At 35.5% G+C, this 14,573-nt stretch overlaps 1 protein-coding gene across 2 annotated transcripts; it reads left to right on the top strand.

The window, feature by feature from the left end:
* Positions 1-671: 671 nt before the first annotated feature.
* LOC142612312 (casein kinase 1-like protein HD16) lies at positions 672-14,232 on the top strand. 2 transcript variants are annotated; one of them, XM_075784421.1, is made up of 19 exons: positions 672-831; positions 3,608-3,787; positions 3,863-4,080; positions 5,057-5,182; positions 5,276-5,349; positions 5,433-5,502; positions 5,600-5,655; positions 5,759-5,830; positions 5,917-6,011; positions 6,121-6,187; positions 6,546-6,675; positions 8,452-8,670; positions 8,793-8,923; positions 9,663-9,837; positions 10,040-10,130; positions 11,102-11,259; positions 11,342-11,530; positions 12,177-12,284; positions 13,761-14,232. In XM_075784421.1, exons 2-18 carry the CDS (start codon positions 3,685-3,687, stop codon positions 12,234-12,236), a joined length of 2,034 nt encoding a protein of 677 aa, XP_075640536.1. In that variant the 5' UTR covers positions 672-831; positions 3,608-3,684; the 3' UTR covers positions 12,237-12,284; positions 13,761-14,232. The 2 variants fall into 2 exon arrangements, with proteins under 2 accessions (XP_075640536.1, XP_075640543.1); XM_075784428.1 differs by lacking the exon at positions 672-831 and having other exon boundaries at positions 3,651-3,787; positions 3,841-4,080.
* Positions 14,233-14,573: the final 341 nt, after the last annotated feature.

The following is a 14,573-nucleotide window of genomic DNA, read 5'->3' on the forward strand; positions in this document are numbered from 1 at the left end:
GAAAACAATTTTACCCATATTTTTTGGATTTGAAAACAAAAAATTGTTTTCAAATCAAGGAACCAAACAAATTCCTAATTTCCATTTACCACATTTGAAATTCTGTCAATGTTTTGTTGTCGTTGATAATTCGATATTTGAAATAAGAGAATTTGAATCTTAGATGTTTTTGTTGTAAATACTAAGAAGTGCCAACTGATTGAGTTATAAAATTCTTGCCTCCGTCCTTGCTTTAAAGGCAAAGAAAACATTGGATTCAGGTTAACAATAAGAGGAGTATTAAATTGACACAATTATGTAGAACCGTCAAATTGAAGCCAACCCTAACAATATGGGAACACAATTTATTTTAGCAAATAAAAAAAGAAAATCCAAGGGACCAGAACAGTGCTGGGTGTTTATGAGTTGGGATATTTTATGAGGGTAAAGTTGGCAATTGGGACCCACTCCGACCGCAAGAACTTGTCTTAAAATTTCTCGGGCTCATTGACACCAATTCCTAAATAATTAAGGCTAGGATGCTCTACACCAATGCTTATTAAAATAACCTACACCTCCTCTTCACGCGCTACACGTAACCTACATCGCTATCGTGTGTATCTGGTTTCACGTGCACCGCCTTTCCCATCCTTGCTTCTCTTTCTCTCTCTAACACAAACCCACACACACCCACCCCACCCAAGTCACGACCATCAATTCTTTTATAGCCATCGTCTTCCTTTCATTCATAGCCTCCATACGTTCAAAGTTTCAATCTTGTTCAACTTTTGTGCACCGCCTTTGTGATCGTTCGTCTCCTAGTACAAATTTAAGTTCATCTAACAAGCCAAGGTACGTGTTTTGTAAAGGTTTTTTAGTTTCTCAATCATCAATTTTTTTTTTATTTTTTTTGGGGGTGATTTGGCAGTTGTAGCAAATTACAACCTACCCATTATTTCATATTTTGTCAATGATGATGAATAATAATAATATATATTTTTAAATATTTTTGTACTGAAGGTGCATTGGTATGTGTGAATCTGTATGTGGGTGTTGATGTTTTTGGGGCTTTTGTGGGTGTATGAGTGAGTGTGTGATGTGTTTGTTTGGATTTTTTGGATGATCGGCTGATTGGTGGGTGAAGAAATTGAGGTGGGCTTTGTTTATATTGGTATCATTTTGGATTTTTTTTTTTTTGATGGTTTATGGATTAGGCTTTTAGAATTTAGAGCTTAATTCCTTTTTGTATGATTGAGATTTTTGCATTAGAAACTGATGAGTTAATCATTGCATTTGAGTTTTTGGCTAACTGATGAAGATCAAAGAAGTCATAGCTTTAAAAAAAAAAAGGGTCTTCTGGATAGAATTTATAGTTTTAGCTTGAATCTAGCTAAGTTTGACGTATATTTTCTATGTGGATATAGCTTGCAAATTGCAATATGACACCAGTGAACCGGATTCTGTCTTAATTGTTTTTGTTAAGAGAAAAAGAATGAAATGACGAAATAGGAAGCAACTGCAAATGCAAAAGGCAATAAAATTGAAAACAGGAAAGATGAGGAGGAGCACTCAGCCGAAGTCAACCATCAATCCATGTGAATGTGGTGTGTAAAATGAGCAGTGCTTCATCCCTACCTGCTATTGTTGCTTCCAAATCTATCATGTCAGCCACAAGCAACTTGATGACAGAGTTTGGCATGACTGAATTTTTGAAAGTAATAGAAATTTTCAGGTTTAAGAAATTACTGAGATTTTCTTTGAAGAGGCATGGGGGAGGATGGAAAATACATTTGGTGGATTGGAAGCTTAGCTGGTGTATTCTCTGCTGTGTGCTGGGCCTTGGGTATTGGAAGTTGAGTTCTTTCAAATATGTTTTGTTAGGAAAATGGTTATGGTGGCTTAGTCTTGGGACTGATAATTTGTGGAAATGATTGGTGGTGGTGAAATATGGGGAGAAGGAAGGAGAATGGGCTCTAAACTATGTTTGTTACTTACATAGGGTTGGAATTTGGAAGGAAATTAGGGAAAGTTGGGAAACTTTTTCTAGATACATTACATTCATAACTGGGGATGGAAGAAAAGTGCAGTTCTGATTTGATGGGTTGTGCAAGGACAAGGCATTAATAGATATATTTAAAGAGTTTTTATGAATAGCAGTACACACAATGGCAATGGTATGTGATTATATGGAGATTAGCTTTCCCTGTGGAGGGGAGGGAATGCTAAAAATTGGAGTCCCGCTTTTGTGAGACCAGTGTAGGATTGGATTTGTAATCTGTTAATTCTCTTTTCAACTTGCTATATTTTGTTAAGATAGAGTGGAGTGGAGGATAGGGTATGTTGGAAGCTGGACAGGCAGGTAGGTAGTTTTACAACCAGGTCTTATCATGAGGTTTTGAGAGGGAATAATGGTTCAGCTATTTGGAGACCAGAGACAATACCATGAGTGGCTTTGTTAGTATGGAACAGCTTTGGGGAAAATTCTCACAGTTGACTATCATGTTAAATGTGGGATGACAGTGGAGTGCTGGTGTATTATGTGCAAATGAAGTAAGACTATAGATCATTAGTTTTACCTTTCTCATTTGCTAGGGAGCTTTGTACCTTCATATTTGTACTGTTTGGAGTTGATTGGGTGATGCCTAGTTTAAGGATCTGCTGCATTGCTGGAGAAGGATGCTTAAGTTTTTTACAGCTAGTGTTTGGAATGTTGTTCCATTATGCCTCATGTGGGCATTATGGCAGCACAGAAATAGACAGACATTTGACATTTGAGGGGGGGGGGGGGATGTCGGTTGTGAGCATAAAGTTGTTAGCACTTTGTTTGATTGGGCATCATTAGATGAAAATGAACCCTTTTGTTTTGTAGAATTTTTCAATTCGTTGCATATGTAATTGATCACAAGTTGATATTTGAGTCTATGGCTGTATACAACTACCCCCATGCTTTGTAATTATTTTTTTAATTAATGCCATATTCACTTTTCATTCAAAAAATAAATAAATAAAAGAAAGAGAAAAAGCTAAGACCAAATATTTAAAGTGCATGCCATTTTGTCTTATGTGGGCATCATATTTTCAGTTTGAAGTCTTAATTTCAAGGATTATGCTTCTATGCAATCAAACTCAAGTTCACATCTCCTCTGGAAACTAGTAGCCCATTTGACTTTTTTGAATAAAATAGAGCTCCTTGGCTATTCACCATGATTTTAAACAATACTATGGGCCTTCTTTCTCAAACTAGCTCTTAAGTTTGGCTGAATATGAGTTATCTTTTTTGGTCATTTATGTACTTTGTTTCCCTTTATGGATGAAAAAATTGTGTTACAATGGATTTAACAATGTGTTACAATATTTAGATTCAATGAAGGACATTGAATATTGAGAGGGAAAATCAAAGGTTTAAGTAAAAACAGACTGTTTTGGCTAAATATCCAAGTAATCGCTGAAAGTGTAAAAGTGACCATTTTCTAAATTAAATGGTTACAGGTTACCTCAAGATGGTTTGTTCATTTTTATTTTCGATTTTATCATATGATAAATTATTAATTGTCCCACAAGCTTAAGCTATTATGAAAGGGTGAATTTAATCACTTAACCATCTTTTTACATCATATTTATTTGTCAGGTTAAATTTCAATTATATTAAGTTCTTTGGGGTTGGAGAGGAAGGTAGAAAAAAATTTCCCTTTGCATGGGAAAAGAATGCCGGATTTGAGAAGTGGAGTTCGGCGATCAAAGAGGGTCAATAATGTCCAAGAGAATGCTGATGTTGTAGTTCCAGCTGTTTGTCCTGGTGCTGGAAAAGGTAAAACGAAGCTTCAGTTCTGAACTCAACTTTGTGAAATCCAATTACCCCAGTGTTTCTTTTATTCCAATCCAGGTCCAGCTGGTAGAGGCAGAGGTAGAGGGTTTAGAACTATGAATCAAGGTAAGAATGCCAAGCCTCTTGGTACTGGAGCTGGTGGCCGGGGACGTGGGGCTTTGGATTTACCAGGGAGAGAGGTGGTTGCCATTCAGGATGAGCCGGTGATTCAGAAAAGTGCGGAAAAATTAGCTGCTGCTGGAAAGGAGGGAAGCACAAGTCCACTTCCTGAAAGAGTAATATTTTTAAAGCCCTTCTGCTTTCAATCTGTATGCATAAAATTGTGATTGCTATTTTTCTCTAGCTTCACCTGTACCTATCAATGATTGTATATACATGTCAACATACTTATATCCCCCATAGTTGTTTTTACTTTTTAATATCTGCATTGTGTATTATTTTTAAGTTTAACCGGATTAGCATTAGCACCTTCAAAATGAATTGCAAAATAATCTAGGTAACTTTATTAAGTGACCTGGCCTAGCAACAAATTTTGCCCCATTTACCTAGTTTTTTTAAGCTCACCAACTTTGAGGGGAGACTCTTGGAGGTGCTAAGTGGGGTATCTTTACTTCAAAGAGGTCTTCTTGCTTTGAGACACTGGTAAATTGACTTCTACAAAATTATGCTGCCGAATTTTTTTATGCTTTCTTTAAAGGATAAAGTTTTCCTTTAAACCAGGACTAGGTTGAAGGAATCTCTTTGAACCTATTATGCGGTGGTTCATAAGACCATCTTTGTGTATTTTAATCACATGATTCATTAAATCATTTAAACAAGCCATATGATTATTAAATAGATAAACAATACATGTGGATGCTCATTTGAGGTGCTATGTAGTGGGTGGAGGAACTTTCCTCCAAACTACTTTGAAGGAAAATGTTGTTAGACCTTTTTAACTTACATTTTAAAGATGGTGTAACAGTTATTGTGGAAAAAAATAAAATGTCTTTCTTGAAAATTTCCAAGAAAGTGTACATGTTTTTCACTTATCATATCATATATTTTAAAATACATTCAATATGTACTTATTAATGATATGAATTGTTTTGCATAAAATGTACATTTTCTGATGCATGCTTGTACTTATTACATTAAGATATTAACAACTTTGTGTTACCTGTGTACATTGTCTCCATGCCTATCATGTATTACAACATGTCTTTTGAAGGAATAACAATTTTTTTTTCTTTTTCAATTTGTCATTTTCAGGTTCAGGTTGGTAAGTCCCCAGTGTACAAGTTAGATAGAAAGCTAGGCAAAGGGGGTTTTGGGCAAGTATATGTTGGAAGAAGAGTGACCGGTGGTGCAGGGCGCTCTGGGTCTGATGCCTCTGAGGTTTATTCTCTTGTGCATCCTTAGTATACCTGTGTAAATTTCTGAAGGTAGTTGTTTCTTCTGCTAATGGCGATATCCTGTACTCTTTTGTAGGTTGCTTTGAAATTTGAGCATCGAAAAAGTAAAGGATGCAATTGTGCTCCTCCTTATGAGTGGCAAGTATATAGGTAAGTTAATTCTTACTATGATACTATTTTTTGAACTCTGATATGTATGATGTGACTAATCTTTCTTTTCAATTACCATAAAGCACTCTTAATGGATGCTATGGACTACCCTTGGTCTATTACAAAGGTCAACAAGGAGACTACTATATCCTAGTGAGTACTTTGCTAGCACCATTTATTTTTGAATGTCTATGTATGTTGAACCTGCTAACTGTCATTTATACATGATCATTCCTGATTGCAAATGTAGGTGATGGACATGCTAGGCCCTAGTTTATGGGATGTCTGGAACTCTAGCAACCAGTCGTAAGAAAAGTTTAATGCTTCTTGAATTTGTTTTCCTCCCAATTATGAAGTTCTAGTGTTCAATACTTTGTTTTATCTCTTATCGTCCTTACTCCCCACACAGGTTGTCCGTAGAGATGGTTGCTTGTATAGCAGTGGAGGCAATATCAATTCTAGAGCAGCTTCATTATAAAGGGTACCTTGCAACTTTTTGTCTTTTCTTTTCTCTGTATCTTCTTTGGGGCTAATAATATATTCATAATTATTGGGTTTCTACTCCAGTTTTGTACATGGAGATGTTAAGCCAGAGAATTTTTTGCTTGGTCAGCCTGGAACACCTAATGAAAAGAAGTTGTATCTTGTTGATCTTGGTTTGGGTATGTCTTTTCTGTTAGAAAATGTAACAACCCTTAATAGACATCTGGATATGCATCTATACTTTTTGGTATTCTGGGTGTAATTGTAATTGGTCTATTTCTCATTCAGCTTCAAGATGGAAGGATGCTTCTTCTGGTCGTCACGTTGATTATGACCAGAAGCCCGATGTTTTCAGGTGACTACATGCCTCATTAAGGGTGTTTTTCTTTCAGTGGAGGATCAGATTGTGAATATGGTTCTAGAAACTCCTTAATCTTGCTTTCAAATACCCAAGGAAACAAACCTTGCTTGAGAACAATTCTGTAATATATCAAAACAAAGGAAAAAGCCTGCTTATTGTTCTAGAAATCCTTATTTCAGTGATAAGCTGGCATAAGTGGTTCAAAATCTTATTTTTCTCATATTAAGCCTTTTATTCTATTTTATTTATATTATATTTGTGCCTCTTCTAACTCAAAATATATATTTTTCAGATCAAGTGCACATATAAGCTGTATATTGACACAACTCAATTTGTCTTACGCTTTTGACAGGGGAACCGTTCGTTATGCAAGTGTACATGCTCATTTGGGTAGGACAGGGAGCCGAAGGGATGACCTTGAGTCATTAGCATATACCCTAATATTTCTCCTTAGAGGGAAACTTCCCTGGCAAGGTTATATTGTAAGTTCACTCCATCCTTCCACCTTGTATTGACTGGCATTGGAAAGTTTGTGGATCTAGGGTTCTGAATTATTGAAGAAAGGGTTATGAGGTTGTGTTAGGAATTAAAAGATGGTTTGATGAGTTATTTGATTACCATTTGGTAGAAGAAAGTATGTGGAGTTTTAGGGTTTTAATTTAATAGGTAAAAGGGCTTGATTTGGGGTAGTAAGGAAGAAGAAATATTGAGAATTTCATGGTGTTTTAGGGGCTATGTGAAGAGTACCTGTGAGTAAAACCCCAAGAAAGAGAAGAAGAAAACAGAGAAGAGAAAGAGAGAAAAGAACACCCAAAGGCTAACATGCCTCAATGCTCAATGCTCAAAACACTATTTTTATTATCATTTTTTGACAAGTAAAATATTGCATTAATTAAATGAAAAAAGGGTGTCGCTCACAGACACAGAATGTATACACCAGGTACACCGACATCAAACGCTAAAAGTACAACTGTCAAGCATCTTAAATAAAATAGTAAAAGAAAACAAACATGAGGCATTTATCTAAGTCACAAAACTAGTACATCAGGTCAAAGACAGATTTTTTTCATCCTTCAAAAGTCCTAGCGTTCTTCTCCCACTTAGTGGCCCACATGAGACAATGGGGGACCACTCCAAATCACAAAACTAGTACATCTGCCAACTTTACCTTTCCAATGTGCTAAAAGCTCCACATCACCCTTTGGCATAACACAATGAACCTCAAAATGAGAAAATACCATGATCCAAAGCTCTTACACATTAATACAATGGAGGAGTAGATGATTGATGGTCTCCCCATCCCTCTTATTCAGGCAACACCATTCTATAATAATTAGTCATTGCTTTTTGAAGTTATCAGCAGTTAGGATTTTCCCCCTAATTGATGTCCAAAGGAAAAGACTGTCCATTGTTGGAACTATAGGCTTCCACAGGCTCCTCTTAAGGAAAAGACGAATGGGCTGTGAAATGTAACATTTTATAATAGGATTCAACTTAAAAGACAGTCCATTCAGCAAAGAGTATTCACTCCACCTTGCCTTATCACCCCAGAATAAATTGTGTCTATAAAAGAGGCAACAGACTCCAGCTCCCAATCTTCGACTGGTCGAATGAAGCTGACATCCTAGTGGTTATTATCCCCCAAAAAAGTCCAAAGATCTGCCACCAAAGCATCCTTATCTTGTGTAATACTAAATAGTTCCTAGAACCTCTACTGTGGCGGTAGCCCGCCACACCAGGAGTCAGGCTAAAACTTTATAGAAGAGCCATTGCCTACCTTGAAGCTGATGAACCAGTTCAAACCCTCCCAGTCATCTCCGTTTGAACACATGAGCACATGTTTATAGGATTCTTTCTTGTACTAAGAATCTTAGGCCTCCTAGTTTGACTGGTAAACTAGAAACCTAATAAAATGCTAACTTGGACCCAAATAAAATTAAACTTAAAACACTTAGGATCTCCTAGAAAATTCTAGACTCTACTAAAGTACCTAAAATACCCTTAATTTGCTTCATTTGCAGTAAATACAGATTTGCTGAATGCAAAATTGACCATAACTCATAAAATAAAAACCCAATTAAAAAACTGTTTTAACCCTAAAATAGACATATCTATACCTTTAAAACCACTCAATATTCACTTCATCGCTACATCATTAGCAATTGCAATTTCTTAGCTTGGATTACCTAGCATTTTGTTCCCATTCTATTTTCCCTGTCTCTATGTTTCTACAATGTTTAATAGTCTCTTGGCTGTAGGGAGAAAACAAAGGATTTCTTGTTTGTAAGAAGAAGATGGCAACTTCTCCTGAGATACTATGTTGCTTGTGTCCTCCTCCTTTTCAACAATTTTTTGAGATGGTGACCAATATGAAATTTGACGAAGAACCAAATTACTCAAAGCTAATTTCCCTTTTTGACAACAACATGTGTTCCAATGCAACATTGCGACCTATCAGAACTGATGGAGCTATAAAGGTGACTTGGTGTTTTAAACTTATTGATCTTCTTTCGTGGATAATCTCTTAAATATTTGTTGTTGAATCTACTTATTTTAAAAATATATATGTATTTGTTGTTGACTCTTGCATGCATTATAGGTGGGCCAAAAAAGGGTGAGATCACTTGTTGAATTAGAAGATGGTGGGCAGCTTAATAAGAAAGTTCGACTAGGAACTCCTGCCACCCAATGGATCTCAGTCTATAATTCCCGATCAGCAATGAAGCAGAGGTGAATGACGCTCAAATATTGTGGGACTTAGGCCACTCCCCCTTCTTCTATATTAGTAATAATACCTAGAGATTTCTATAAAAATATATATTGTTTCTATGTCTGATAATTTTTTGGTCGATGTGTAGCTTTGATAATAACTCAAAGTCATGTTCTATGTTTTGTATGGTTAAAAAAATTAACATTGGAGTCTTATCATTAAATCATTTGAAGCACTATTTAGGGTCACTGTGGGAAAATATGTTCTTTTGTCTTATCAAGCCCAGCTGCCCCCCCCCCCCCCCCCTGCCCGGCGGTGGGTGGTGTTATAGTTTTTAAACACTTAACTTTTCGTGATTTTGTTGCCTCCATAGACTTGAAATGTTTTGGTAGGAACTAGTTGTTAGTTTTAGATATACATATTTTTTGATAGGTAAGTTGTTAGTTATAGATATTTACATCATATCTTGGAGTTTAGCTAGGCTACTTAATCTCTTTCTGAAAGGAGAATGCATTTTAAAGTTATAGATATTATACTGGAATCAGCTGTTATACCTGCATTTCATTGGTAGTCTTATTCGAATCTTTTCAGAGGGAAAGAGCCTTTTGAGATTGAATCCATGATCACCTTTGATTGTGTTGGCTAAAACTTTTACTTATTGATGGCCAATTATAATTGTTAATGTAAAATTATCTGTTTTCACTTGTTGGTTTTAGATTCTTTATCTTATCTACAAGTAATGGCATGCCTTAACTGCAGGTATCACTACAATGTTATGGATTCAAGACTACACCAGCATGCGGATAAAGGAAGAGAAGATGGTTTGTACATTAGCTGTGTATCTTCATCATTGAATTTGTGGGCCATCGTTATGGATGCAGGGACAGGTTTCACATCCCAGGTTTATGAACTATCACCCATGTTCTTGCATAAGGTGGGTATTACCATAACTTTTCATCATCACTGACAACATGTCAAAATCATGCTCTGAAAACTTATCCAAATTTCTACCCAACTCACTGCCTTTCTCTTTACCTGTATAAAAAAGGAAAACTATAACTTGACATCATTTTTTGAACTTCATATTCAATAACATGGTGGTTTAGCTACTTCATTTCTCTAATTTTATTTGTCAGGAGTGGATAATGGAACAGTGGGACAAGAATTACTACATCACTTCAGTGGCTGGTGCATGTAATGGCAGTGCCTTGGTGGTAATGTCCCAAGGTAAGTGACAGCAATTTATCTTTCCTTTATTTCTGCAGCCTTCACTCTGTTTATCTAATTCTTAAGAGTGGTATTTGAGATGCTTAGGTTTGGTGACCGTAATTTATTTCTCAAAAAGAAAAAGAAAAAAAGAGCACATTTTGACATATCCTTGTACGACTGGATGCATGCTCATGGTGTCATTCATTTGATGTCTTTTGTTGATTTCTCAGTTTTCCTCTCTTTATGGTTTGTAATCTTTGCTCTTTGGACCGTTCACACCCTTTGTGACAGTTTCTTTTCTGTTTCAAATGAAATTTTTACTCATTAAAAAAAAAAAAAAACTTGCTTCCATGAGCTAGCAAAGGTTAGCTTAATTATGGGAAACTAGCTTCTGAAAGCTGGTATTATTTTGGGCATGATAACTGAATTTCCTGGGTTAATGCTCCTGTTACTTTTATTTTTATTTTTATCTGATTGACATATCTCTTCCTTGATGTATTCTGGAAAGAGTATATACTATGATATTATAGGATTCTTTGAAGGAGTGATTATAAAATGTTAACATAATTTTCTTCACTAGATCCTACATTCCTTTTCTTGTCACTTTTCACCTTTATTTGGGTGGATTTAATTTATTTCCAGAGTAAGCAGTCTTACTTGTCAAGTTTCTCCTTTATATCTGTTTAGCAATTATTCCTTTTATGGCACTTGGACAGTTTTGGTTGGGAGTTTCTTCCAAAAGCTGGAAAGTCCCTTTGAAACCAACTGTGCCAAACTTTGCACACCCCTAGTTCTGATGAAAGTTATTGATTCTAAATTTATTGGTTATCAGATTGCATCATAAATTGCAAGTTTTTTTTTTTTTGAAAAATAGTTCTAAAGTAGGCTTCATAGTAATGATCAGGTCTTCATTATCTTCCCCCTGCAAGTTTTCTGGAGCTATTTTTTTGGGTAATATATTGCCAATATTGCTTTTCTTGCTATTGAAGGTGTGCCTTACACTCAGCAGTCCTACAAAGTCAGTGATGTTTTTCCTTTCAAATGGATCAATAAGAAGTGGAAAGAAGGCTTTTCAGTCACCTCCATGACCACTGCAGGTAGCAAATGGGGTATTGTCATGTCCCGAAATGCAGGTTATTCTAATCAGGTAGTTCAATTTCTTATTGCAATGTTCCTTTCAAGATGAAATACTGGAAAAGCACTTACGCCTTGTACTGTATTCTTCTTAGGTCGTTGAACTTGATTTCCTCTATCCAAGTGAAGGGATTCATAGAAGATGGGAGGGTGGATATAGGATCACCTCCACTGCTGCTACAGCAGATCAAGCTGCATTTATACTTAGTGCACCCAAGAGGAAATCACTAGATGTGGCACAAGAAACTCTGAGGACATCAGCTTTTCCTTCTAACCATGTTAAGGTACATCTGATCTCTATGTGTGTGCACGTGTATGTTTTCCAATTTATTAGTGAGTGTTTACATAATGCTATAGAATGATTATTTATGTTTCCCAATTTATTAGTGAGCATTTACATAATGCTATAGAATGATTATTTATGCTTCCCAATTTATTAGTGAGCATTTACATAATGCTATAGAATGATTATTTATATTTACATTAAATCTTGTTTTGCGGAATATAGAAAGTTATTGTTGTTACTTTTGAAAGTGAAGTTTTTTTTTATGACTCATCCCCTCCCTTCCCCCTCAAAAAAAACTGGGTTTAGTGATTCCATTCTAATAAAGATTGCATTACAACGCTATATATGTGTGTACCTATTTGCTCTATTAAAAAAAAAAAAAAAAATACAAACCTATTTGCTGGACTGTCCCAAATATCAGCAGAAGTGGAAAGTCTTGAAGCTCCCCTGCCCCACCCTTCATTTTATAGTTGAAATTTTGGAATTGAACTTAATTACTAAAGAGTGACAGCTTTTGATATCTTGGATCAATAATTCATAAAGATATTTGATCTTTATGAATATTTGCTATATAAAATATTTGCTATATAAATGGATGATTTTGATCTTGTAGAAATTGATCTTTGTTTTTGGCTATATGGCAGGAGAAATGGTCAAAGAATTTATATATCTCATCTATCTGTTATGGGAGAACAGTGTCTTGAAGTTTGGGACTTGGATAGAAGAAGAAATTGCACTTGCATTGTTAGCAGGTACAATATTTATACATCTCATTTTCATCTTCAATGTTGGATTCCCCTTTAAAAAAAAGGCCTTCAATGTTGGATTCAATGATGAGTTTCTATTGTTTCAGATCTCAACAATTACTGCCTTTTCTTCTAGCTTTATGCTTGACAGTAATTGGTCTCATTGTTATTTTTCCTTATTGGCCTGTATTCAAATGAGGAGCATATACCCTGCAAATTTATTGCTGCACTCCCTGCATACTAAGGACTGAAGAAACATTTCTTTTTAATATTGTGCTCGCATAAACTTGTAGTTCTATTACAGTTAAAGACACAAGTCCTAGAATTTACCTACCAAAGAAAAAAAAGGGGTGTTTAATGTCAAAAAATCCATTACTAGATTACAAGGATTTTATATTTTCATTCTTTCTTACTAGCTAGAGTCTCACTATCAAGAATTTGATGCCTGATTGGATATGTATATATTTTTATGCTGGCAGAAAACTTTCGAAGATCATCTTCTTGTCATTCTGGATTTTCCAATCCTATATGGACATTGCCCCTTGCATCTATTTGAGTAACATTCCCCCCCACAAACTTTTGGAAGGCAAAATAGATTTCTTGTGAATCTTATGAGCTTTAGACTGTTTTGTATATAAATGAGGACCTCAAAAATTTTTGGAATATGCACAAGTTGTGGAGTGCACATATATAAAATCTGACATTATTTCTGCAAAGCTTGTCTCCCATCAGAACAGAATATTAAAAAAGGTTTGGCATTTTTTCTGTGGATGCAATCATTCAAAAGATTAGATTGTGCCCTAGAAGTGCCTTACACAATTAAAGCCTTTGGTCCACCGTCCACCTCTCTCTCTCTCTCTCTCTCATATCCTATAGAGACGCTAAGAGTCTCCCATACTAGGGAATAACCAGTCCCCAAACCGGACCTCGCAAAATTGGGTGGTCCCCATGGTAGTAGGGGTAGTAGTTCAATCAAAATATTACTTATTCATCCTAAAAAAGGGTATGACTTGAACCAGCCTAATGAGCCCTAGTCCACATGGCATATTCTCCCTCAATAAAGAATGGTGTAGAGGGTGAGGTGAATTCAAAATCCATTGAATAAGTTGTGGAGTAAGAACTAACAACTAAGTGACCTTAGTTGCGTGGAGGTTAGCATTTCAAACTCCTTGAGCATTACTCCAGTTGGGTTGGCACATTGCATGGGTTGTGGGGGGTGATTGGTTCCATCCCTTGTAAAAATTAAAAAGACAAAACAGTGTAAGCATATGGTCTTTATAGGCTTGCGTTTTACTCCTGGGACTCTATTGATCTCAATCCTTTTAATTATTGTTTATAAAAATAAGTCCTGTACTTTTGTACTAATAACTCTTAATATATATATATATATATATATATATATATATATATATATATATATATATATATATATATATATATACTTTAATAGGATCTTAACTTCATATTATCACTTCTATACAGGCAGGCAATTGCGTGGCACCACCTGTTATTGGTCCTATTGCTGGGGCATTTGAGTGGCTCGGAAAGCTTTGGAGTAAGCATAAAGTTGCTTTCATTCATGTAGTCTTGCCTGCGAAGAAAAGCATACAAAAAGAAGCTTGAATTATGCCGGCATCATTCTTTTTTGTTATGTCTGGCAGAGGCTGTTCAATTTTGTACAGTTCCCTGTGGATGGGGTTTATCCTATGTTTTCTGTAATAGTTTGATACGAATAGGATCAGCAATTTGAAGAAACCTTTAATAGGCCGTTAAAGTTTGAAAAAAGGATCAGAGTTGTTCGACAGCTCTGTTGGTGCTGCAACAGTGGTTTACCTCAAAATATGTCATGTCATTGTTATGATCATAAAGGCTTGTATCATTATCAATGGTTGTATGTTGTAACAATATTACATAATTATTTTTTTATGAATTATAACGAGTTTCATTAGAAAAAGCGTAAAAAGTTCAACTCTAGTAAGACGGGAAGGTATCTATTACTGCATATAATTGTGGAAGACAATTCCACAATTCCCTCCGAATAAGACACGCATGCCATTAAACACATGGTTTAAACACCATTTAAACAAAATGGTGTGCCATTTGATTTTAAACTGTTTTACTGAAAACACAAACAAAACGACAGGAACAAACTATGTCAGATTATAGGGCAGAAGAAAAAAGAAAAGCGGAAATGCACTGTCCCTACATTTTGGCTTTTTTATTTTTTTTATTTTTTTTTTTATTTTGGTTCCTACAATTTAATTTCACTACTTTTAGTTCCTAAATCAATTAACG

Source organism: Castanea sativa, chromosome 1 (assembly GCF_040712315.1).
Source record: "Castanea sativa cultivar Marrone di Chiusa Pesio chromosome 1, ASM4071231v1".
NCBI lineage: Eukaryota > Viridiplantae > Streptophyta > Magnoliopsida > Fagales > Fagaceae > Castanea > Castanea sativa.

Bases quoted from the DNA above. Each gene is read 5' to 3' on its own strand.
- LOC142612312 (XM_075784421.1), top strand. From the start codon at position 3,685: ATGCCGGATTTGAGAAGTGGAGTTCGGCGATCAAAGAGGGTCAATAAT. The intron at 5,183-5,275 runs GTTTATTCTCTT...ACTCTTTTGTAG, and splicing joins CTGGGTCTGATGCCTCTGAG to GTTGCTTTGAAATTTGAGCA. The intron at 8,924-9,662 runs GTGAATGACGCT...CCTTAACTGCAG, and splicing joins CGATCAGCAATGAAGCAGAG to GTATCACTACAATGTTATGG.